This window comes from Notamacropus eugenii, chromosome 1 (assembly GCF_028372415.1).
Source record: "Notamacropus eugenii isolate mMacEug1 chromosome 1, mMacEug1.pri_v2, whole genome shotgun sequence".
Lineage (NCBI taxonomy): Eukaryota > Metazoa > Chordata > Mammalia > Diprotodontia > Macropodidae > Notamacropus > Notamacropus eugenii.
The window spans coordinates 368,817,162-368,842,573 of NC_092872.1; the positions used below are offsets into that span (position 1 = coordinate 368,817,162).

A 25,412-nucleotide genomic window follows, 5' to 3' on the forward strand; every position below is an offset into this window, starting at 1 on the left:
GCTTGAACTAAATATATTATTTTGCATATCAAATTTCACTAACATCTTCTTACCTAAAATCACCAACAAATCTTTGTAGCAATAGCGTTGACCTAAATTTTCTTTATATATGTTGGTTGATATAGTTGTACATCAATGGCATAATGATATCATCCCATCCTTAGTTTCATGTTAGGTATGAAATAAAGTAGATGACAACTTTCAACCCCACTAGCATTGTTTAACATGTCCATCAACTCAAGGCTTTAATTATATGTGGAAATGTTATAGTCACTGTGTTTTTTCACTAACTTTTGTCAACAGAATTGATATGGCTGTGAATTTGGAAATAGTTAATATTTTCAATGTGGTTTAGGAATATATTCATCATTTTCTCACTCTTGAGAATTATCCAAAATGCTACTTGTTTTATTGAAGTTATTGTCTCAGTTATAGACTAGTTTTTAAATAAGAAGTTAAGATTTTCTGGTTCTGATAGAGTCCACTTCGACATTTTTTGTTACTAATTAGGTGAAACATCAAACAGCAAATTATTAAGGAAATATTTTCTTTAAAGCAAAATGAGAAAATAGAAATTGAACATTTTTGGAAATGAAAATTCTCTCATGTAAATGCATTTTAAATGCAATTATTTCTATGACGATTTTTTTCATTTTATAAGAATTTTTAGTAATGAAATCCTTGTGTGCCTAGTGTGTAGTGGGAAAAGGTAACTGTAATTAGAAGCTAAAGAGGCATTTATATTTGCATAACTAACAGAAAACTCCATTTGCGAACTATCGGTGTTTCTTTCAAGTAAAGAAATGCACGTAAAACAAAAGCAAGAAAGTCACACAGCTGTATTAATATTTTGGTAATGTTTGCCTAAGAGGATGCATCAACAGATTGAGGCTCTGGGCGCCGCTGTTCACCAGTCAGGAGGAGAAAGGCACTGAGATTCGCTCCACCCTATCCTTTCTCCCACAATACAAAGAATCCCAGAACAGAAACGCTTATTTCTGATTTTCACGAAGACTCATGTCAAAAGCCTTGGAACCTTTCAGAATCTGCCAGTAAACGACAACAATCCCGACGTTTTAAGGAAATAAGAACCAGTCCAGAGATACCTTGAAAAATAGGAAATTCAAACAATTCAGCTGCGGATGCAGTGATGATCTCTCTGCACAAGTTTTCGGTCTGCAGAGGGCGAATCCTGCTTTACTGTCTGCTGGGATCGCTGTGGGAGACCGGGGCCCTGCAGATTCAGTACTCGATTCCTGAGGAGATGGAGAAGGGCTCTTTCGTGGGTGACATCGCCAAGGACCTGGGGCTGGAGCCTCGAAAGCTGACGGAGCTCGGAGCCCGCATAGTCTCCGGAGGTAAGCAACATTTCGCTCTCAATGTCAGAAGCGGCAGTTTAGTCACCGCGGACAGAATAGACAGGGAGAAAATTTGTCTCGGAATTTCAACCTGTCTTCTAAATGTGGAGTTTTTCATGGAGGGCGAAGTGAAAATTTATGGCATAGAAGTAGAAGTGACTGACATTAATGATAATGCTCCACGCTTCCGGACAAATGAAGTAGAAATAAAAATTAACGAAAATGCATCACCGGGTATAAGGTTTGGGCTTCCCAGTGCAAGGGATCCAGACGTGGGGGTAAATTCCCTCCAGAGCTACCATCTGAGCCAGAACAATCACTTCTCTCTCAATGTGCTAAGCGGCATAGATGGGGTCAAGTACCCGGAACTGGTATTGGAACGGGCCCTGGACCGGGAGGAGGAATCTGTTCACCACCTGCTCCTTAAGGCTTTAGATGGGGGAGATCCAGGCCTCTCAGGCACTGCTCGAATCCGCGTGCTGGTCCTAGACGCGAATGACAACGCCCCGGTGTTTACTCAGTCAGAGTACAGCGTGAGCGTTCCAGAGAACTTGCCCAAGGGGACTCTGCTGCTCGGGGTGAAAGCTACGGACTCAGACGAGGGAGTCAATGGGGAAGTGACCTATTCTTTTCGGAACATAGATGACCAAGCTTCAGAAATTTTCCACCTGGATTCCCGGACTGGAGAACTATTACTTGTAGACTCACTGGACTATGAAGAATCGAAAATCTATGAAATGGAAATTCAAGGGCAGGATGGTGGTGGTCTTCTGACTAGTGCAAAGGTATTGGTCAGAGTTCTAGACGTAAACGACAATGCTCCAGAGGTGACAGTCACTTCTTTCACCAGTTCAGTCCCCGAAAACTCACCTCCCGGAACCTTGATCGCCTTTTTAAAGGTTCATGATCGAGACTCCGGGGATAATGGTCATGTAGCGTGTTCCATCCCGAGTCACCTACCTTTTAAATTAGAAAAATCCTATGCAAATTATTACAGTTTGGTAATTGACAGAGCCCTAGACAGGGAACAGATATCTATGTATAATATCACAGTTACAGCCACAGACCAAGGAATTCCATTGCTGTCTACAGACACTCACATTGCCTTACGAGTAGAAGACACCAACGACAATCCACCCAGTTTTGGTCAGACTTCCTATTCTGCCTACATCCCTGAAAATAATGCAAGAGGCTCTTCGATTTATTCAGTGACCGCTAGTGACCCCGATACGGAAGAGAATGCCCGGCTCACTTACTCCATTTCGGATTACATTCTCTTTGGGGACTCTCTCTCCTCCTACATCTCTATCAACTCTGAGACTGGGGTCCTCTATGCTCTGCGCTCTTTCGATTATGAACGGTTCCGGGATCTGCAGTTTCAAGTGACAGCCAAGGACGCGGGAGACCCAGCTCTCAGCAGCAACGTGTCTCTGACTCTGTTCATACTGGATCAGAATGACAATGCCCCAGAAATCTTGTACCCTACCTTCCCTACAGATGGTTCCACAGGAGTGGAGTTGGCTCCTCGCTCTGCAGAGCCAGGATATCTGGTGACCAAGGTTGTGGCCGTGGATGGGGACTCTGGCCAGAATGCCTGGCTATTCTACCATCTGCAGAAGGCCACAGAACCTGCGCTCTTCTCAGTGGGTCTGCACACAGGGGAGATCAGGACAGCCAGAGCCTTCCAGGACAAAGATGCCCTCAAGCAAAGTCTGGTGGTAGTAGTCACAGACAATGGGGAACCACCCTTATCTGCAACAGTCAGTGTCACAGTGGTTGTGGCTGACAGCATCCCTGAGATCCTCTCAGATCTCAGCAATCTGAAGACTGTAGTGCATTTAGAAGATGCAAGTCTCACTCTTTATCTTGTCATTGCAGTGGCAGTGGTGTCTTCTCTGTTCCTTGTCTTCATCATTGTCTTACTGGTGATCAAGTTAAGACACTGGCGAAATTCACAACTGTTACAATCCTCCAGTGGCCAGTTGGGTAACATCCTACCCTCCCAGTTTGTGGGCCTCGATGGGGTCCAGGCTTTTCTCCAGACTTATTCCCATGAGGTTTCCCTTACCATGGATTCTAGGAAGAGCCAATTGCTTTTTCCCCAGACCAATTATGCAGATACTTTAATTAGTCAACAGAGTTGTGAAAAAAAGGAGCCCTTGTTAATACCAGAGGATTCAAGGCTTTCTGTCAGAGATACTGCTCTCATTTCTGTGAGTTTTTTTTAATCTTACCAATAATTATCTTATTTTTTCATTATCTACTGTTTGATTTCATTTTCATTTCCTACAAAGAAAGTCGAATAACTCACTTATGAAATTTTTATTTATTTTTGTTTGGTCATTGCTAGGTTACTAAAATATCACATTCTTTTATTTGTCATCATTAAGCTAATAATTAATGCAATATTTGTTATTCTACTGTATGTGATGCCTTTTATATTTTTACATTAGAACTGTTATATTTGTGCAGACAATTGATTCTTTCTTATGCTTGGCTATAACCCTGCTAAAGAAGGTCCAAGGTTAGCAGTAGACTAACTTTGTTTTTTACTGGTTCAATAAGTTTATTATCTTAGTCTGAAAATCTTGGTAGAAAATTATGAATTTTGATGTTTTAGCTATCAGATGTTTCTCTCCTGGGCTCTGGGGAAACTCACCCTCTTCTGAGTAACTCAGTCTTGCTTCTGGGGGACACTAGAATCTAAGTCCTAAGGGTCTTAGAATCATTTAAGGGTCTAGAATCATCTAAGGATCTCATTTAGTGTATTCTATTGCCCAAGAGAAATTTGTTATTCCTATATGGCAAATTTGGTTTCTCTGTTGTAGTTTGTTGTTCAGGGAGGAGAGTTGATTGAATAGTATAAGTACACTAGAGTAAAACCTGTTTCAAGTAAAAACATTCTTGTGCCTTACTGAGAATTGGACAGTGGATTCATCACCGAATAATGACTTAAGATATTCTATTTAAAACCAGGGAACTTATGTAACTGGCCTGTAATTAAAGAAGTTCAATATGGAGCTTCTTTTTATTAAATATATTTTATTTCATAAAATATTTCCAAATCACGAGTAAAAAAATCCAACACTCATTTTTGAGTTTCAGATTCTCTCTCTCTGTCCCCTCCCCCATTCCTTGAGAAGGAAAGCAATATGTTATTCATTTTACATATGAAGTCATGGAAAAATATTTCCATGTTGCAAAAGAAAACACACATGCAAAATCAAGAAAAATAAAGTTTTGAAATATGCTTCCATTTGCACTCAAAGTTCATCACTTCTCTCTCTAAATATATATATCATTTTTTTTATCATGGGCCCTTTGGAATTGTCTTGGATATTTGTCTTTATCAGAGTAGCTAAGTCTTTCATAGTTGATCATGGTTAGAATATCGTTGTTAACATGTCTGCTGGTTCTGCTCATTTCACTTTGCATCAATGCATATAAGTCTTCTCAGGTTTTTCTTAAACTATCTTGCTCATCATTTCTTATAGCACAATAGTATTCCACCCTATGCCACAACTTGTTCAGCCATTTCTCTATTGATGGGTTTCCCTTCAATTTCCAATTCTTTGCCACCACAAAAAAAGAAAGATGTTATAAATATTTTTGATCTCTTTGGATTTTTTACCCTTTTATTGGATCTCGAGTTTCATAGCCCTTTGGAGATAGTTCCAAACTGTTCTCCAGATTTGTTGGACTAGTCCACAACTCCACCAATAGTGCATTCGTGTCCTAATTTTTTCCACATTCTTTCTAGCATATCATTTTTCTCTTTGCTCTTATTAGTCAGTATGATAAGTGTGAAGGTTTCTCAGAGTTGTTTGATTTGCTTTCCTCTAATCAATAGTGAGTTAGCTTTGATTTTTTCTTCTGTAAACTGTCTTTCATATCCTTTGATCATTTAGCAATTGGAGAATAGCTCATATTTTATAAATTTGACTCCGTTCTCTATATATTTGAGAAATGAGACCTTTATCAGAGAAACTTGTAAATATTTTCCAGTTTCCTGTTTTCCTCCTAATTTTGGCTACATTGGTTTTCTTTGGGCAAAACCCCTTTATTTTTATGTAATCAAAACTATCCATTTTACTTCCCATGATCCTCTTTTATCTCATTTGGTCATAAACTCTTCCCTTATCTATACATCTGACAGGTACATTTTTCCATGCTTCCCTAATTTACTTATGACATCACCCTTTACAACACTGAACTTCTTAAGTCTTGCCCATTTCTGTTCTTCTTCCAATTATGCTTTGACTTTGAAATTCATAATAACGCCTAATAAGCAAAGTATCTTCCTGTGGGTTTCCTTCAGGACTCTGATTTCATAATTCAGAATGCCAAATGCTGAATTTGTAGACTTAAATGTTCCCTAATTCTCTTTTTCATATTTAATTCTTCCTCAGTACAAATCCAGGCACACCCCTAAAGAAGGAGTTCAGGATAGTGATTCTGCCCCGTCTGCTGTTCCCAATTCAATTCTCCCAACCCTAAACATAGGAATGAAAATGGGTTCTCTAAGTGTTTGAATTGAGGTAGATATCTCTTTAGCACCAACTAAGCAACTGAAGAAGTGCTGGTAGAGCAAAGATGAAACAAAAATGCCCATTAAAATGAATAGGAATAGCTTATTTCTGCGCAGTTGTTCCTTTTTAAAATAGTGTTGTTAATAGCAGATTTGAAAATAAGCACTGAAACTGACTCACAAATTCTTTCAACTGGATTATCATTGATAAGAATGATCATTATAATCAGTTTGACTTTTTTCCCAACCACTTGGGGAATCTGAGATTATTCTTATGTCTGAAAATTATTTGTAAAATGCATCTTTTAAAATAATTATTGTAGGAAATTTCCCCTCAAAAGGATTTTTTAAAAAATAAAGTAATAGAATTATGTCTTTATTATGAGAAAAATATAGCTATTGGCGTTAAAAAAAAAATCTGATCTCACGCGGCTGCCATGGAAGGAAAATACATCCATCCCCTGTCGCAATTCCCTTCTCTGTCTCCACCCATCTAGCTCTGCGTCTCCTCAGCAAAATGTTTTTGAGTTCATTGCCATACAGGGCTGGTCAATGGGTGGACTAAGTACGGCATTTCTTGTATTTTTGTGTTCCATGCACATACTCAAGAAAGAATTCAAACCCGCTGAATATTTATAAGACAAGGTTCTTACAGCAAGAAAAGTCATTAGTTCTTGAGTTGCAAAAATTGCTTCTGGGAAACAAAATAATGTTGCAATTTGGGAATGAACCTCTGGGCGCCGCTGCTGGCCAATACGGAATTCGAGCTGAAGCAGGATTGTTCCTGGAACTTCCTGCACCGTCATAAAATACGCAGAAGAGAAGCCCAGCACAGATTCACTCGCTCTCGCTGCGCCACAGACCTTTTCCTGGAAAATCCTCACTTCAATGGAATATAACTGGGGCTAAGACTCATATTTCTGGAGAATTACGGCAGTGGTACAAACAGTGTTGGTAGAGCTGGAAAGACAACAGGAAGGAAGCCAAAAGGATGGGAGGGAGCCCGGCAGAGAGCAGACAGATCCATAACCTGCAAGTACTCTACGCTTTCTTGGCGTCTTTGTTCTGCCCGGCGCTTTCAGAGCATATCAGTTACTCGATCCCCGAAGAGATGGCGAAAGGGTCGGTGGTGGGGAATCTCGCCAAGGATCTGGGGCTGGCGATCCGGGACTTGCCGAATCGGAAGCTGCGGGTGAGTGCAGAGAGAGAATACTTTAGTGTCAGCAAAGAGAGAGGGGAATTATTGGTCAGCGACAGAATAGACCGGGAGGAGATATGTAAGGAAAGACCTGTATGTGAACTGCAGCTGGAAGCTGTGGTTGAAAATCCCTTAAACATTTTTCATGTCACTGTGACAATTGAGGATATTAACGATCATGCTCCACGGTTCAGTCAAAACAAAATAAATTTAGAAATTGTTGAGTCCACCTTGCCAGGTGCCCGGTGGATTCTTGAATCAGCCAGTGATCCCGATATAACTACCTATTCACTCAACAATTATTTTCTAAGTGTTGGCCAGTATTTCTCACTGGTACAAAAAGAAAATCCTGATGGCGGAAAATACCCAGAGTTAGTATTGGAGAAACCTCTGGACCGAGAAATGCAAAGTTCTCATTATTTGGTCCTAACAGCTGTGGATGGGGGAGATCCCCCTCTCAGTGGCACGGCTCAAATCAGAATAAATGTCACTGACGCCAATGATAATCCCCCAGTCTTCAGTCAGGTCCTCTATAGAGCCAGTATTCGGGAGAACTTACCCCCTGGTTCCTCTGTGCTTTGCCTGACCGTCACAGACAAAGATGAAGGGGTCAATGCAGAAATTACCTTCTCCTTAACCAGCATCACCCAGAATGCCCGACAGATGTTCTCCCTGCATCCCAAAACAGGTGAAATCAGAACCAAAGGGTCCCTGGATTTTGAGGTCACAAAAAGATTCACGATGGATATAGAAGCTAAGGATGGGGGAGGTCTTTCCACACAGTGTAAAGTTGTCATAGACATACAAGACGAGAATGACAACGCACCTGAAATAACAGTAACATCTTTAGTAAGTTCTGTCCTGGAAGACTCCCTGCCTGGAACAATAATTGCCCTCTTCAAAACACGTGACATAGATTCTGGTGATAATGGAGAAATATCATGTCACATGCAATCAAGTTCCATCCCTTTCAGACTAGAATCGTCTTCCAGGAATTACTACAAGCTACTGACAGACGGGGCCCTGGACCGGGAGCAGACGCCAGAGTATAATATCACATTCATTGCCACAGACAAAGGAAACCCTCCTTTGTATACCAGTAAAACCCTCACTTTACATATCGCTGACATTAATGATAATGCTCCCACTTTCTTCCAACCGTACTACATTGCTTACATTCCCGAGAACAACCCCTCTGGAGCGTCAATCACCCAGGTCTCAGCTTATGACCTCGATCTAGAAGATAATGGACGGGTGTCTTACTTCATCATCAGTAGTAACCTGGCCTCGATGCCACTGTCCTCCTACGTGTCGGTCAATAGCCACAGTGGAGACATCTTTGCCCAGCGCTCCTTCGACTATGAACAGGTCCGAACTTTCGAACTGACTCTACAGGCCCGGGATTCTGGCTTCCCCTCCTTCAGTGCCAATGTGACTGTTCAAGTGTTCGTCGTTGACCGAAATGACAACTCCCCGAATATCCTCTACCCACCAATGGAACCCGACAGCTCTGCCCTCTTTGACATGGTCCCTCGCTTGGCAGAGCCCGGCTACCTGGTCACCAAAGTGATAGCAGTGGACGCTGACTCGGGACACAATGCATGGCTGGCCTACCACGTGCTGCAAGCCACAGATCCCGGGCTTTTCAGCCTGGGGCTGCGAACAGGCGAGGTCAAGACAGCACGAGCTTTGACTAACAGAGACGCAGCCCGGCACCGCCTACTGATCTCAGTGCAGGACGGAGGCCAGCCCCCTCTGTCGGCCACTGTGGCTCTGCACCTGATCTTTGCCGACAGTCTGCAGGAGGCTCTGCCTGAGATGAAAGAGGAGCGCTCAGACACCTCCAATTCCCAGTCTGAGCTGCAGTTTTACTTGGTAGTGGCTCTGGCCCTAATATCTATGCTGTTTCTCATAACAGTGACACTAGCCATTGCCCTGCGACTTCGGAGATCCTCTCGTCCTAAAGCATGGAGCTGTTTCCAAGTGGATCTTTGCTCCAAGTCTGGGCCCAACATCCCCCCACACTACAGTGAAGGGACATTGCCTTATTCCTACAATCTATGTGTGTCATCACACCCAGGAAACACAGAATTTAATTACTTGAAATCAGTTGATCAGTGTCCTCCAGCTCTAGATATTTTCAACACAGATGTTTCTTCCATGCTAATCAATGGATTAAATGGTGATGTCAGTTCTCATAGGAATACTCTTGCACAGGTAGGTTTTTTACTTTACAATATTTTGTGTATGAAATGTTACCAGTGCCCTTTCATGTTTTACTTATAACTGCATCAATCTTTATCACTAATATTTCTTTATTTTAAATTATCTGGTATAGTTTTTAAGGATCCCAAAACATCAATACAGTCAAATACATTTGAAGTCATGTAGGTGGTTTTGTGTGTGAGAAAAAATGTGAACCTCTAGGACTAGTCATGTCCACTTGTCTGTCCTCCACTTTCCACTCACACTATAACAAATGGGGACAAATGTTACTTCTATTGTTGTTTTTCAAAACTATGCTCATCCTCAGCAGTAGGGGTGAACTTATAGGTTTAGGGATCATCTGATTACCATCCTCTCACTTCTCTGCCCATAAGTACTATCTTTGCATTTTTAATTATCCGATTTGTGGCTGTTTCGTATTAGTCTTGATATGAGAAATGAACATTTCTGAAACTACAGACTGGTAGCTACATTTTGGCTCAATTGATGCAATTTCACTAATAGAATTATTAACATTCAGCATCATCCCCCCCTTTAACTTGGGGGGTTGGATTTTCAGATATTAAAGATGACAATGGGAAAAATACATATGAAAGAGATGGAATGATATTTTTTTTTTGTTAAACACTCTAACAATGAAATCTCAGGATCCCATTATTTTGAATAGAAGCAACTTTTGGTGGAATTCTAAATCTAGAGATAGAATTATATAGGCAAAAGTGAAAGATAGGCTATGATTTGAGATACAGAGGTTGTGGTCACTGTTAGAGAAAAACATCAAAGAATGCCGGAACCAGACCTATCAAAGCACACGTCAAAGCACAGAAGAGAAATATACACAACATTAATGTGTAAGAATCTATTGAGTTTTCCTTAAAGCATGCAGTAATTGGTTTGGACTCTGAGCGCCGCTGTTCACCAATCGGGAGGAGACATGTGAGAGAGATCCGTCCGGATCTTGGCCACTCCTATAAGAGAAAACGCTCCCAGATTAGACACGTACAAGGGTGGAACTGATCAGAGGTTGAACTGGGAAGTTCTCAGAGCCCTCGATAAGATAACCCAGAACACAAAGGAACCAAGACAAAGCCAGTTCCTCTGCAGGACTACAATGGCCCAGGCTGCTCGGAGGCGTCAGGACTGTTGGGGTCGAGTTCTCTTTTGTTTTCTCCTGGGGATGCTGTGGGGGACCGGAGCTGGTCAGATTCGCTATACTGTGTGGGAGGAAATGCAAAAAGGTTCTTTTGTGGGCGATGTGGCCAAAGACCTGGGGTTGGGGCCTCGGAAGCTTTCGGAGAGCGGAGCCCGCATCATCTCCCGAGGTAAGACGCAGCCTTTTGCTCTGAATGTTAGAAGCGGCAGTTTAGTGACCGCGGACAGAATAGACAGGGAAGAGCTTTGTTCCGGGACCCCAAAGTGCCTTTTAAATGTCGAGATTCTAATGGACGACAAAATAAACATTTACGGAATGGAAGTAGAAGTCATGGATATTAATGACCACGCTCCCCGCTTTCGGGTAGATGAAGTAGAAATAAAAATCAGTGAAAATGCAGCAGTGGGGACCAGTTTTCCACTGCCGAATGCTAGGGATCCAGATTTGGAAATGAATTCCCTCCAGAACTACCAGCTAAGCCCAAACCATCATTTCTCTCTGCACGTGCAAAGCAGAGCCGATGGGTCCAAGTATCCGGAGCTGGTGCTGGAGAGGGCCCTAGATAGGGAGGAGGAACCTATTCACTACCTCACCCTCACCGCCATGGATGGGGGAGATCCTGTCCGATCAGGAACAGCGCGAATCCGCGTGGCTGTTCTTGATATAAACGACAACCCGCCAGTATTCCCTCAGTCAGAATACAGCGTGAGTGTTCCTGAGAACGTGCCCAAGGGGACACTGCTGCTTACAGTCAACGCTACTGACCCAGATGAGGGAGTCTATGGGGAAGTGACATATTCAGTCAGATACTTCAAAGACGAAGCTTCCGAGATTTTTCATTTGGATTCTCGCACAGCGCAGCTCTTTACTCAAGAAACTCTGGACTTTGAGGAGTCTGCAGTATATGAAATGGAAATTCAAGGGCAGGACGGTGGTGGTCTCCTAACCAGAGCGAAAGTACAGGTTACAGTTCTGGATGTGAATGACAACGCCCCAGAGGTTATTGTCGCTTCCTTAACCACCTCGGTCCCGGAACAATCACCTCCTGGGACCATGATTGCCCTCTTAAATGTGCATGATCGAGACTCCAGGGACAATGGTCGGGTCATATGTTCCATTCCAGAACATCTACCCTTTAAATTAGAAAAATCCTACGGTAATTATTACCGTTTGATGACAATCAAAGCCCTAGACCGGGAGCAGGTCTCTGAGTACAATGTCACAGTGACAGCCACAGACCAAGGGATTCCACCATTGTCTACAAGTACCCACATTTTCCTGCACGTGTCAGACAGCAATGACAACCCGCCCAGCTTCCTCCAGACATCTTACTCTGCCTACATACTCGAAAATAATCCTAGAGCTGCTTCCATTTATTCAGTGACAGCTAATGACCCGGACAGTGGGGAAAACGCCCATATCACTTACTCTATTGAGGAAGATACCATTCATGGGGCTCCTCTCTCCTCCTACGTCTCCATTAACTCTGAGACTGGTGTCCTCTATGCTCTGCGCTCCTTCGACTATGAACAGTTCCGGGACATGCAGCTACTAGTGACTGCCCGGGACTCCGGGAACCCTCCTCTAAGCAGCAACGTGTCTCTGACTTTGTTCATCCTAGATCAGAATGACAACGTCCCAGAAATCCTGTACCCTACTTCCCCGACGGATGGCTCCACAGGAGTGGAATTGGCTCCTCGTTCTGCAGAGCCAGGCTACCTGGTGACCAAGGTGGTGGCAGTGGATGGAGACTCTGGCCAGAACGCTTGGCTGTCCTATAGCCTGCTCAAAGCCTCAGATCCAGGGCTCTTCTCCTTGGGCCAGCACACCGGTGAAATCAGAACAGCTCGGGCTTTCCATGACAAAGACTCCCTCAAGCAGAGTCTAGTGGTGGCAGTCACTGACAATGGGGAACCCCCCTTATCTGCAACAATCAGTGTCACAGTGGCTGTGGCCGACAACATTCCGGAAATCCTCTCAGACCTTAGCAACCTGAAGGCTTCTGAGAATCAGCAGGGCTCAAGTGTTACATTCTACTTGGTCATTTCTGTGGCTACTGTTTCCTGCCTTTTCTTTGTATTCATTATAGTCTTACTGGCACTCAGGCTTCACAAGTGGAAGATTTCCAAACTGTTAGAATCAACCAATGGACATTTTGCAGGGGTTCCTGCTTCACAATTTGTGGGCATTGATGGAGTTACAGCTTACCTCAAGACTTACTCGCATGAAGTTTCCCTCACCATGGATTCTCAAAAGAGCCAGATGCTCTTTCCTCAGCCCAATTATGCAGATACTTTAATTAGTCAAGACAGCTATGAGAAAAAGGACTCTCTGTTGGTATCACATTGTATGCCTGGTACAGTTTTAGTTCAAAATGATCAGACTTGTCTCCAGGTGAGTTTCTTTTCTTTCCTCTTTTCTTTATTTTCCTTTTTTTTTTTTAGTGGCCTCCTTAACTAAGTAGTTTGGTAATATGCAGAGTATGCCTATCAGAATGATATTTTTTTCAAGTGTTCAATGGGACCATATGCTTTTGTTTACCTTGTTCCTCAATTTAAGGATAGTTTGATGTTTTTTACTTGTTTTTGTTTACTTGAACAGTTAACTAAAATTTTGTATCTTTAGAAAAGTTTTTATGGCAATACCTTTGTTTTTCATTATTTTTCACTTCTGATATAATTTTCTCTTTATTAGATATAACCTATTTCCAACTGTGGATGATCAATACATTTTTTAATTGTATATTTCTTGATATGCTTACATTGGCCAAGAATATATACTGGTAATTGAGCAAATGACTCATTAGAAGTGCTCTTTCTCTCTTGACTTAAGCTCAGTGCCACATTAACTTCTTTGAGCTTATAAGCATGCTACACCGTCAATATCTTTTATATTCTATTGTACCATTGTTAATAGAGTGTCTTTCCAAAAAACGTAGTAAATATTTAACACATCACATCAACAATATTATAGTCTGGTTGGAATCGGTAGACATCCTGTGCTGTATAATTTTTATTCATGTTGTTCAAAACAATTGAATTGACTGGCTTCACCAATTAATTGATTGACCTTTTCCATTATATTGTCTCTGGGGATGGGTAATAAGGGATGTAAGAATTATATAGACATTGTCACAGATTTTTCTCTAAGTTTCTACATTTAGTTTCAAGAAAAGCAAGTCATTAGACTGTTTTAAAGAACTTGAATATGGCTTATCTCAGTTGACCTCTATTGATCCTTTCACTTTGTTTATAAATGGTCTTGGTATTTTGTGTGTTTGTTTGATGAAATACTAACACTTGCAATATTTATTTGGATAGAAATGTTTTCCAGGATTCAGTTTGAATGTTTAGCCTATCATAGATGGCAGCTTGTAGCAGCATGGTGGATAGAGGAAGACATGGATTCAAGTTGTCTCTGATACATATGGACTTCCTGATTCTGGCCAACTCATTTAATTTCTCAGTGTTCTGGGCATCTCTATAAAACTACAAGTTGCAGAGGAGGTTCCAGTCCAGCACTGGTAGAACGAGCTTCTTCAGCTGAGAATTCTGTCTTAGTGATTTCAAAGATCCAATCCCTTTCCTTAAAATGGTTAAAAGCTTTATGCTGATTTAGATTTTGCTTATAGGGATTCCTTTTTGTAGAACCCATGTGACGTTTAAATAGCTGTTGGCTAGACGTGGACTCTCTCTTGCTTTAGGGAATATCTTTTTGAACAGTTGAATAACTCATCTGTTATTGATTTGGGTTTCCAAGCTTATAAAATCAATTTTCCCTACTATTTCTTACTCCTAAGTTTATTATGAGTCCTGTACATACCTACTGAGATAATCTAATTTTTCTGAGATAAAAAGAAGTCCTTATTTGTTATGGAAGCCCCAAAGTCGCCTTATATCCATAAATTTTAATGAAGAATAACAAACAGACATATCTTCTAAAATCCACTTTATATCATATATTTTAATTGACTCTGTGAAATCATTTATTTGGACAATCTTCATCAGTACTGATTGCAAACCATTTTTGTCCCATCTTATCCAACTTATGTCTGTATTTTCCAGAGATTTTCTGATGAAAGATCTTTGTCTAGATTTTTTTTTACATTTTATGCATACCATATTGTAATTCAGATTTTCCATTTCTTATTCTTCATTCTCATTTCATATCCAACTATATATTTTTTGAATGGTATCCCTTACACCATATTTTGCATATATGAAATACCGAACATTCTGCTTCTGCCTGCTTGCAACCATCATACATTTCTCCATTGACCTTTGTGTAAAGTTACCTACAACTATATACATACACATATGTATATATAAATATATGTACATATGTGATGTGTGTGTGTATTAGTTAGTATGGTTTTCTATGATTCACAACCAGGTACCATCAATGAGAATTATTTGTCGGGAGGCAGCGGTGTTTGTTTTCAGATGGGCTTTTTGCTGGGATGCAGCTTAGGATTATTAAAAGGATTTCTCTATATCCTAAATGCAATTCTATGTTCTCTCTTCCAACTTGCTGTCCATCTACAGTGCGTGATGATGATGTTCTACCTCAAAGATCATTGAACTGTATGTCAAAGTCTGGGGGGAAGGCATTTTTTCACCTATTTACGTCTGGATTGTTAACGCTATCTCTTTGAAGTAGTAGTAGTAGTAGTAGTAGTAGTAGTAGTAGTAGTAGTAGTAGTAGTAGTAGTAGTAGTAGTAGTAGTAGTAGTAGTAGTAGTAGTATAGTATAGATAGTATATAGTGTAGTATAGAGTACTAGTATAGATTTCATTGAAAAGGCCCTGTAATGTTCTGGTGCTTCATGCAACCAGCACAATATCATCTGCAAAAAGAAGCACCTGTAGAGAATCTCTCTCCCTCTTGAACTTCATGCAGAATGTCTTCCACAATCATACAAACACCTTCGTTAGATATATTTCCTCATATATGTCTCTTGACATTTTTAATCAGAGTATCTTTAAAAGCAGGTCTATTTTGTGTCAATGATTGCGTTTATCAAGAAACCTTAGCATACAAGTGAGAGACCCCTTGCTGAAAAAAACTTTTAAGGTTGAGTTTTATTGGGCTGAACCAAATGCTCTTGGCTCAGTAGAATAAAATTTACAAACACACACACACAGATCTTGTATTCTGTGCATCATTTGTCTATTTATGTGACTGTTAAGAAGTACTCTGATGTAGATAATATTGTGGAAAGCCTCTCTTTTCACATCTCATATTTTCATCATGGATACCTTTTGTGTAGATCATACTTACAAAAACTTTATGAACATTAGAAGGTAGAAATGTGGGTTAGTAATTATTGGTGTCCAAATTTTTTCCCCCAATATTTTTGCTATCTTTCCCTCCCTGAGATAGCTTGTAAAATGGTGCCTCCCTCAAATTGTTTGGAATTTCCTCCGTTTCGACTTGGTCTGGTTCACCCACTTGAAGACGAAGTGGTTTTTTTTATGTGCTATTTTTCTTCCTCTGAGGACTTAAGAGATACAGTAAAAATGTGATCATTCACAGTTATTGATTATGAAATTAGATGACTATAAAAATTATGAAAAATCAATGCCATTTTCTGCCTATCCATTGTCACTTCATCTGTTTGGTTAAGACTCATGCTAAATTTTCTGTAGATTAATTTGCCCCTTCTCTCCTTCATTTGGCAAAGAGATAATGTTCCGGACAGGTAGTTTTTGGATTCTTTAGGACTTCCCATTGTGGAGACTGTTCTACATCAGTGAAATTTTGTGGGAGAGAGTTTTAATATCTTTGCCTTTTTTTCTATTTCCATTGGGGGAAGCACAAATGACTGGTTGCAATAGACTGAACTGAAGCTGTTCTGATTGTAAGCAGTCATTTCCTCATCATTATTTGTCTTCTAATACATTGTTGATTCTTGTTTTGCATAACTAGTCAGTGATTTGATTGCACACAGATACTTCTGTATTACATCTGTAACCTTTTATTTACCCTTTGTAAATACATAGTCAATTTTATTTTTGTAATGTTGCTCAGTGTTTAACATGTTCAGTGCCTTCTTTCTTTCTGAAGAAAATATTAATGATCTATAGTAATCAGTCTTCTGAGTAGCCTCCAAGCCTCTGATTTTTCATTTTAAAAACATAAAATATTTTTAAACCTCTTTCCTCTATCCTCTTCAAGTATTGAAGGTCATTAAATGTGAATGTAAACATTGGTCTTAGTGGAGGAACTGATGAAGTTCTTCATAGAATTTTTCTGTCTTCATTCTTGTTAGCAGATACTGGTGCTTAAGCAGCAATTATGGTGTCCTTTTTGTTCATGTTCATAAGGATCATTGCAAGAGGACAGAATAAATTATGTTGCTAACTTTCCCCAAGGTGAAACTTACTTTTCAAACTCATATCTGCTTTTCCAAGGAGAATCCTTGAGCCATTTTTCCATTTAGTCACAACTTGATTTTGGTTTTTGGTTCAGTTTTGTGGTAAGAATATTATCAATGGTTCATTTCAGTTCTCATAGTAGTCAACTCTTTGGTCAATGGACAAAGATACCACATTTAAAGTTATTAACAATCAAGTTAGTGTTCATGAATAACTCAAAAGCTCTAATTCTTCACATCCTCTGTCCCTATTTCTGTCACTTCACCACAGTTACTGTGAAAACAAAAAGAAACTTGAAATCTCTGTGTGTTTTTTTAAAAATCTAACTGGTTTCTAGGAAGTCATTGTGGAGAAAAGTATATAATTATCTAGTGCATTCAAAAATTGATCCACTTCCAATATACATATAAATCAATATTATCCCCTACCTTTCTCTTACTATCCTCTACTCTTTCTGTTCATGAATAGCAGAACAGAATTCTTTCCCTTAGTTCCTAAAACAGCTACTTTCACTTTAAATTTTACTTTTCTTGTTTTAGACATAGATGAAAGTCAATAAAGAATAGAAATGAATCCGATATTCAAAGAAAAAGTATCAGTTAGACTAAAAGAAATCAATGAAAAAGTATTTAGGATAAATAGTATGTGTATCAATGTGGATTGAAGACAATGCCAATGGAATGAGGAGAAAAAATCATACACATATATAGGTGAGGGGAAGAGAAAAGATGGAAGATAGAAGGAGGAAGTGAGGGAGAATAAAATCTATAGTAAAATATTTGAGGGAGAAATGGAAAGAGACTTTGCTTCCTATTGGGTGGAATTAAGGGATTTTTTATGAAAAAAGGACTTATCTTTATATATATAATATATATAATTGTTATATAATTATATATAATTGAAGGCGTTTGTTATGACCAACAAGGAAAACTATCATTATGTCCTACACAAATAGAAAAGGGAGGGCAAAGATCCTGGAAAATATGAAGTATGAATTTGAAATCGGAGGTATAAGCAGTCGTGGGATGGACTTAAAGGCCACATTTAGGCGCTTGTACTAAACATAGGAAACTGAGTATTTGAAATGCTATTAGTAGTATTAAAGAAGGGCGAGTAGGTGGTGCAGTGGATAGAGCTCTGCACTTGGAATCTAGAAAACGGATCTCCATGAGTTCAAATCTGGCTTCAGACACTTAGTGTTGGTGTGACCCTGGGCCAATCATTATACCCTGTTTGCTTCAGTTTCTTATTTGAAAAAAAAGATGAGCTTGGAAAGGAAATGGCAAAGGACTCCGGTATGTTTGCCAATAAAAAAAATGGCGTAGGAGGAGTCAGACACGACTCAAGCACAACAACAACGTAATAAACAAATTGTTCCTTCAAACAGGTGGGGAAAGGATTCGTTTATATATTGTAGCCAAATATGTAATAATGTAATATTCTTTCAGTATTCGGAAGGGTACATGTACCTAGAATCTTCTCCAAATAAGCATTTTAATAGCATAAAATGGAAAGATGTCTTTTAATTAACAACTGCGCCCTTTCCCCATCGCTATTTGTTCTGTACGTTACGGAAGTCACTGATCACTTACTCTCATCACCTGAAAAATTGGCAGTCAAAAACAACCAACTCCACGGTCATAAAGTTTGAGGATTCTCTTGCTTCTGTTCCGTGGACTGGATCCTGTTGCTAATCAAACATTTGGAAGATGACAGTTTCTTCTTGCAGTTTACTAGATCAGACTCTGAGCGCCGCTGTCGGCCAATACCGAGAGAGAAAGAACTGGAGCCGGTTTACTGCAGGGTAATTTCCTGCAGAGTCATAAAGGATCACATCACACAGGATACCCGGCACTTATTTAGATTCTGCTCCACTGATCCTGTCCCAGATCTCCTGGATTCACCAAAAACACAGATTAAGGGCACTACATACTCTTCCTGGAGGACACTTAAGAACCGAGGGAGATACAGAAGGCAGGTTCTCGGGACCAAGGCTTAATCCTGCCACAGAAAGCCAAAGATATGAGAAGGAACGCAGTACACGGGGATCGGTTCCCGCGATGGCAAGTAGTATATCCTTTCTTCGCTTCTTTGTTCTGCCTGGCGCTTTCTGAGCACATCAGCTATTCTATTCCTGAGGAAATGGAAAAAGGATCAGTGGTGGGGAATCTCGCTAAGGATCTGGGGCTGGATGTACGGGACTTGCCGGCTCGGAAGCTGCGAGTTAATGGAAAGAAGCAGCATTTTACCGTAAGCACTGAGAGCGGGGAATTGGTTGTTAGCGACAGAATAGACAGGGAGCATTTGTGCGGGAAGAAGTCTGTGTGTGCTTCGATGTTAGAAATCGTAGCTGAAAATCCCTTAAATGTTTTTCATGTACTCGTGGTCATACAAGATATTAACGACAATCCACCTCATTTCCCTCAAAATATCATCAATTTACAGATCAATGAATTAGCCCTTAAGGGTTCTAGGTTTGGGCTAGAATCGGCTGTAGATCCAGATGTGGGGGTCAATTCCCTGCAAAATTACCAACTTAACCCTAACGAGTTTTTCTCTATGGTTGTAAAGGAGAGCCCAGATGGTAGAAAATATCCAGAGTTAGTAATGGAGAAACCTCTGGACCGGGAAAAGCAGAGTTCTCATCACTTGGTTCTAGTGGCTGTGGATGGAGGCAACTCAGTTTTAAGCAGCACCGCTCAGATCAGGATCAATGTCACTGACGCGAATGATAATCCACCAGTCTTCAGCCAGGACTTCTACAAAGTCAGTCTTCGAGAGAGCCTGCCCCCGGGCTCCTCAGTGCTAAGGGTGATGGCCACCGACAAGGATGAAGGAATCAATGCGGAAATCACCTACTTCTTTAAAACCACAGCGGATAATGCTCTTAACATATTTCAGTTGGATACTAAAAATGGAGAAATTAAAACTCAAGGGCATCTAGACTTCGAAGACATTGAGAGATATACACTGAGTGTAGGAGCTAGAGACGGGGGTGGTATGACTGCTGAATGCAAAGTTATACTCGAAGTTCTAGACGAAAATGACAACCACCCGGAAGTGACATTTACTTCTGCGTCCAGCACCATTGCAGAGGATGCGATGCCAGGAACAGTGATTGCCCTTTTCAAAACCGAGGATCGGGATTCTGGAGTCAATGGGGAGGTCACGTGCCATGTAGAAGAAAATGCACCTTTCAGACTAGAATCTTCTTCCAAGAACTACTACAAGTTACTGACAGATGGACCCCTAGACCGCGAGAAGAACCCACAGTATAACATTACAGTTACTGCCTCAGACAAGGGAAAGCCTCCTCTGTCCACCAGCAAAACCCTCACCCTGAACATAGCTGATGTCAATGACAATCCTCCCGTTTTCCTCCAACCTTCCTACGTTGTTTACGTCCCTGAGAACAACCCCTCTGGAGCCTCCATCGCAAGCGTCTCAGCCTCTGACTCTGACCTGGAGGGGAACGGCCGAGTGTCCTATTCCATCGTCAGCAGTGACCTGGCCCCTCTGCCTCTGTCCTCCTACGTATCGGTCAATAGCCACAGCGGGGCCATCTTCGCTCAGCGTTCCTTCGACTATGAGCAGGTCCGCACCTTCGAGCTGACGCTGCAGGCCTGTGACGCTGGTTCCCCGACCCTTTGTGCCAATGTCACCCTGCAAGTGTTCATCTTGGACCGCAATGACAACGCCCCAAACATCCTCTACCCGGCCCTGGGGCCTGACAGATCGGCCCTCTTCGACATGGTCCCTCGCTCTGCGGAGCCAGGGTACTTGGTCACCAAGGTGGTGGCGGTAGATGCAGACTCGGGACACAACGCCTGGTTGGCCTACAGCGTTCTGCAGGCCACGGATCCCGGACTCTTCAGCCTGGGGCTGCGCACGGGTGAGATCAGGACTGCTAGGGCTTTAACTGAAAGAGACTCTGCCCGGCACCACCTTCTGGTGTCTGTGCAGGACGGAGGCCAGCCCCCTCTGTCGGCCACTGTGGCTCTGCACCTGGTGTTTGCAGACAGTCTGCAAGAAGTAATGCCGGAGATGAGAGATGAGGGCTCAGACACCTACAACGCCCAATCTGAGCTACAGTTTTACTTGGTAGTAGCTTTGGCGCTAATCTCGATTCTGTTTCTAATCACAATAATATTGGCCATCATTCTACGCTTTCGGAGATACTCCAATCCCAAAACATTAAGTTGTTTCTCATCAGATGTCTACTCAAAGCCTACAATCCCACCCACTTATGAAGAGGGAACCTTGCCTTATTCCAATCAACCACGTTTGCCTACAGAATTAGGAAAGTGTGAATTCACTTTTCTTAAGCCCAGTGATCAACGTTCTGACGGACAGAATTTCCTTTCCTACAATCTGTTTGATGTTTTAGCAAGTGATTCTTCTGAAATTCCCAATGATTTGCAGCAGACCAACCCAGTTAGCTATGAAGAGGTGAGTTTTTGGCATTGTTGAATATAATATTTAATTTTTTCCTGAATTTTTGAAGTATTATTATGCCCAGAGATTTAAGAGGCACACTAGTTCTTTCTGTCTAATAATACTTTTACTGTGTATTCCTATTCATGCTAAGAGTTGCTGCTGTTCTATAATGGGCCTCATGCACCCAAAAGGTAAAGCTGAGATACTCTCTGGTATGATTTAGGTTTTGGGTAGAATATTGCTCATTATTCTCTCCCCCGTTTACCTCCTACTTTTATTAAACGCTAAATAACAAGACATTCTTGGGGTGACCATTTCATTCTGATTTACCATAAAAATAATTTTCAAAGGAAATTAGTTTTTTATCCCAGAAGAATCTCATTTAGATATAAATTCTAAACCGACATGAGATCAGCCTTTTTATACATCACATGTATGTGGTAAAGTTGGGGAGTTTGACTGCTGAAAGCAGGGACCAGGTTTCCAGTTCTCCTATAGCAAAAATCTTTATGTTCTCCAAGGTAGGCTCTACATGCTGATAGTAGGGTGGTTAGCATTTGCAAAATACAACCCACCAGGCAGGCAGTTCTGTTGACCTTTCCAATATGGCAGCATCTCCTTTTCTCTACTCTAGAATGATTGCACAATTCCCTTGAAGAACTTTTTCTGCTCCCTTCCCATTGCCAATCTCAGCATAACCCAACCGTATTTTTCCTACTCGAATCTAGCACACGCTGATTTTGAAGAATGTATTCCAAAAACAACAACAACAATAAGTAAAGTCATTCATGCACAATGTTTCTAATTAGTATACAAAGTCCATTGAAGAACACAAACTGTAAAGGTTACAATTGAAATGATGACGAAAAACCCACTTACAATCATCTCATGAAGATAAAGATATGAAGAAACCTTTAAGGGGACAAAGAAAGCTTCCCTTCCAAAAGGCCCATGGTGAAAAGTATTATCCAGAGGTGACCCTTACTCGCTGTATGACCCTGGGCAATGCCAATTGCTTCACCAAAAAGAAAAGAAAAGAAAAGAAAAAAAAAGTAGTATCCATCCCCAGAGCGAACTAAAGAACTTTGAATACAGATTAAAGTATACTTTTTTATATGAATAGTTTATTTTTCTTACCTTATTTTTTGTCTGTGTTTTCTTTTGTAACATGACTAATATGGAAATGTTTTGCATGACTTCACACGCGTAATCAATATAAAATTGCCTTCTTAAAGAGCTAAGTGAAACAGGGAGAGAATTTGGAAACCAATTTTTTTAAACGAACGTTAAAAAAAATTTAAATGTCTGGGAAATGTTTGACGAAATAAATGCAAATATATTTTAAAAATGTAAAAAGACGTTCAGCTTCTGAAATCTAGACGGACCCGAACGCCAGCGACAGATATTGAGCATGACAGGAAAAAGAAAAAAACAGTCAACTCCAAGTTCGTGCAATAATTGGTGAGGACTCTGAGCGCCGCTGTTCACCAATCAGGGAGGGATATTCAGGGAGAGATCGAGTCTGATCCTTTCCACGCCTACCTCGCGAAGCAAGAACAGATCAGAAGACTAAGCTCTGGGGATGCACGGAGAGTTAGTCCACAAGCAGTCCCAGTTCTGAACTTATCTGGGGGTACCATATGCCCAAGAGTAGATCGAGACCGAATTTGGATAACAGAACATAGAAGGCGGTAAGAAAAAACGAAATGACTGCATCACACAGGCAGCAGGCCAGCAGAGGGCGAATCCTGTTTTGCTGTCTCTTGGGGCTGCTGTGGAACATCGGGACCGGGCAGATCCACTACTCGGTGCCCGAGGAGATGGAGAAGGGCTCTTCAGTGGGCAACATCGCCAAGGACCTTGGACTGAAGCCGCGAGAGCTGTCAGAGAAAGGAGCCCGCATTGTCTCCAGAGGTAAGAAGCAGTATTTCGCTCTGAACGTCAGAAGCGGCAGCTTAGTCACCGCGGATAGAATAGACAGGGAAGAGCTTTGTCCCGGAGTTTTAAAGTGCTTTTTAAATGTGGAGATTCTCCTAGAGGACAAAGTGAAAATTTATGGGGTAGAAGTAGAAGTGATTGACATTAACGATAATGCTCCACGCTTTCAAGAAGATGAAGTAGACATAGAAGTCAGTGAACAGGCAGCCCTGGGAAGGAAATTTCCTCTTCCTAATGCATGGGATTTGGATGTGGGAACAAATGGTCTCCAGAGCTATCAATTGAGCCCGAACCGTCACTTCTCTCTGCAAGTGCAAAGCAAAGCAGAAGGGACCAAGTACCCAGAGTTGGTGCTGGAACGGGCCCTGGATCGAGAGGAGGAACCTGTCCACCGCCTCACTCTCACGGCATCGGATGGCGGAGATCCGGTCCGCTCCGGTACCGTACGAGTTCGAGTGATTGTCCTCGATGCTAATGACAACGCTCCAGTGTTTACTCAGTCCGCGTACAGCGTGAGCGTTCCCGAGAATGTGCCTGTAGGAACGTGGCTGCTCACAGTGAACGCCACGGACCCGGACGAGGGAGTCAACGGGGAAGTGACCTATTTCTGGAACATCCACCACAAAGCTAAACAGATTTTTGAGTTAGACAATCATTTAGGAAGAATCTCGACAGTAGGGAATCTGGACCATGAGGAATCGGGGTTCTACGAGATGGAAGTGCAAGCTAAAGATAATGCTGGGTTTTTTGCAAGTGCGAATGTGCTGGTGACAGTTATGGATATGAACGACAATGCTCCGGAAGTGACCATCACGTCTCTGACCACCTCAGTCCCTGAAGGCTCTCCCGCAGGGACCGTCATTGCCCTTTTAAATGTACACGATCAAGACTCTGGTGATAATGGTCGTGTGACTTGTTCCATTCCAAATAATCTGCCCTTTAAATTAGAAAAAAATTATGGAAATTACTACAGTTTGGTGACAAGTATAGCCCTGGACCGGGAACAGGTTTCCGTGTACAATATCACCGTGACAGCCACAGATCTCGGGACTCCGCCTCTTTCCACGGACACTCACATCACCCTGCACGTGGCCGATGTCAACGACAACCCGCCTACCTTCAGTAGAGCTTCGTACTCTGCTTACATCCGGGAAAATAATCCCAGAGGCTCTTCCATTTATTCAGTGACGGCCAGTGATCCAGACAGCGAGGAGAATGCCCAAATCACTTACACTGTTGCTGATGACATCTTCCAGGGGGATCCTCTATCTTCCTATGTCTCCATCAACTCAGAGACTGGTGTCCTTTATGCATTGCGCTCTTTTGATTATGAAAAATTCCGGGACTTGCAGCTACGAGTGACAGCTGCGGACTCAGGGGAACCGCCTCTCAAGAACAATGTGTCTCTGACTCTGTTCATCCTAGATGAGAATGACAACGCCCCAGAAATTCTGTATCCCACTTTCCCCACTGATGGCTCCAGAGGGATAGAGTTGGCTCCTCGCTCTGCAGAGCCAGGCTACCTGGTGACCAAGGTGGTAGCAGTGGACGGAGATTCAGGCCAGAATGCTTGGCTGTTCTATCAGCTGTTCAAGGCCACAGAGCCTGGGCTTTTCTCAGTAGGCCTACACAATGGTGAGATCAGGACTGCTCGTTCTTTTCTCGACAAAGATGCCCTTAAGCAGAATCTTGTGGTGGCAGTCATAGACAAAGGGGAGCCACCCCTATCCTCCACTGTCAGTGTCACAGTGATTCTGGCAGACAGCATCCCTGAGATTCTCTCGGATCTCAGCATCATGGAGACCCCAGAGGCCACTGATAACTCAAAAGTCACACTCTACCTCATTATTTCCGTGGCCTCAGTTTCTTGTCTGTTTTTTGCCTTCATCATTGCCTTACTGGCCCTCAGGCTGCGCAAGTGGTGGAGGTCACACCTATTGGGGGTGGGTAATGATAAATTTGGAGCAGTCCCCGCCTCCCAGTTTGTGGGCACAGATGGAGTTCGAGTTTTTCTCCAGTCATACTCTCACGAGGTTTCCCTTACCACTGACTCTGGGAAGAGTCAACTGGTCTTTCCTCAGCCCAACTATGCAGACACACTCCTAAGTCTGCAGAGCTGTGATAAAAATACACCTCTTTTATTCTCCAGTGATTCAGAGTTTAGTAAAGGGAATCAAAATATCGTTCAGGTGAGTTCA

The 25,412-nt window shown here is 41.8% G+C and overlaps 1 protein-coding gene across 23 annotated transcripts in view; it reads left to right on the forward strand.

Moving 5' to 3' along the window:
- LOC140518407 (protocadherin gamma-C4) overlaps window positions 1–25,412 on the forward strand; it is a 204,745-nt gene that overhangs the window by 116,371 nt on the left and 62,962 nt on the right. The window contains exon 1 of one of the 23 annotated variants that reach the window (XM_072630567.1): window positions 24–3,571. The exons of 18 other annotated variants lie outside the window; for them this stretch is intronic. In XM_072630567.1, coding sequence (XP_072486668.1) covers window positions 1,151–3,571 — 2,421 coding nt within the window. In that variant the 5' untranslated portion in view covers window positions 24–1,150. 4 more of the 23 variants (XM_072630559.1, XM_072630551.1, XM_072630558.1 and 1 more) reach the window with 4 other exon arrangements.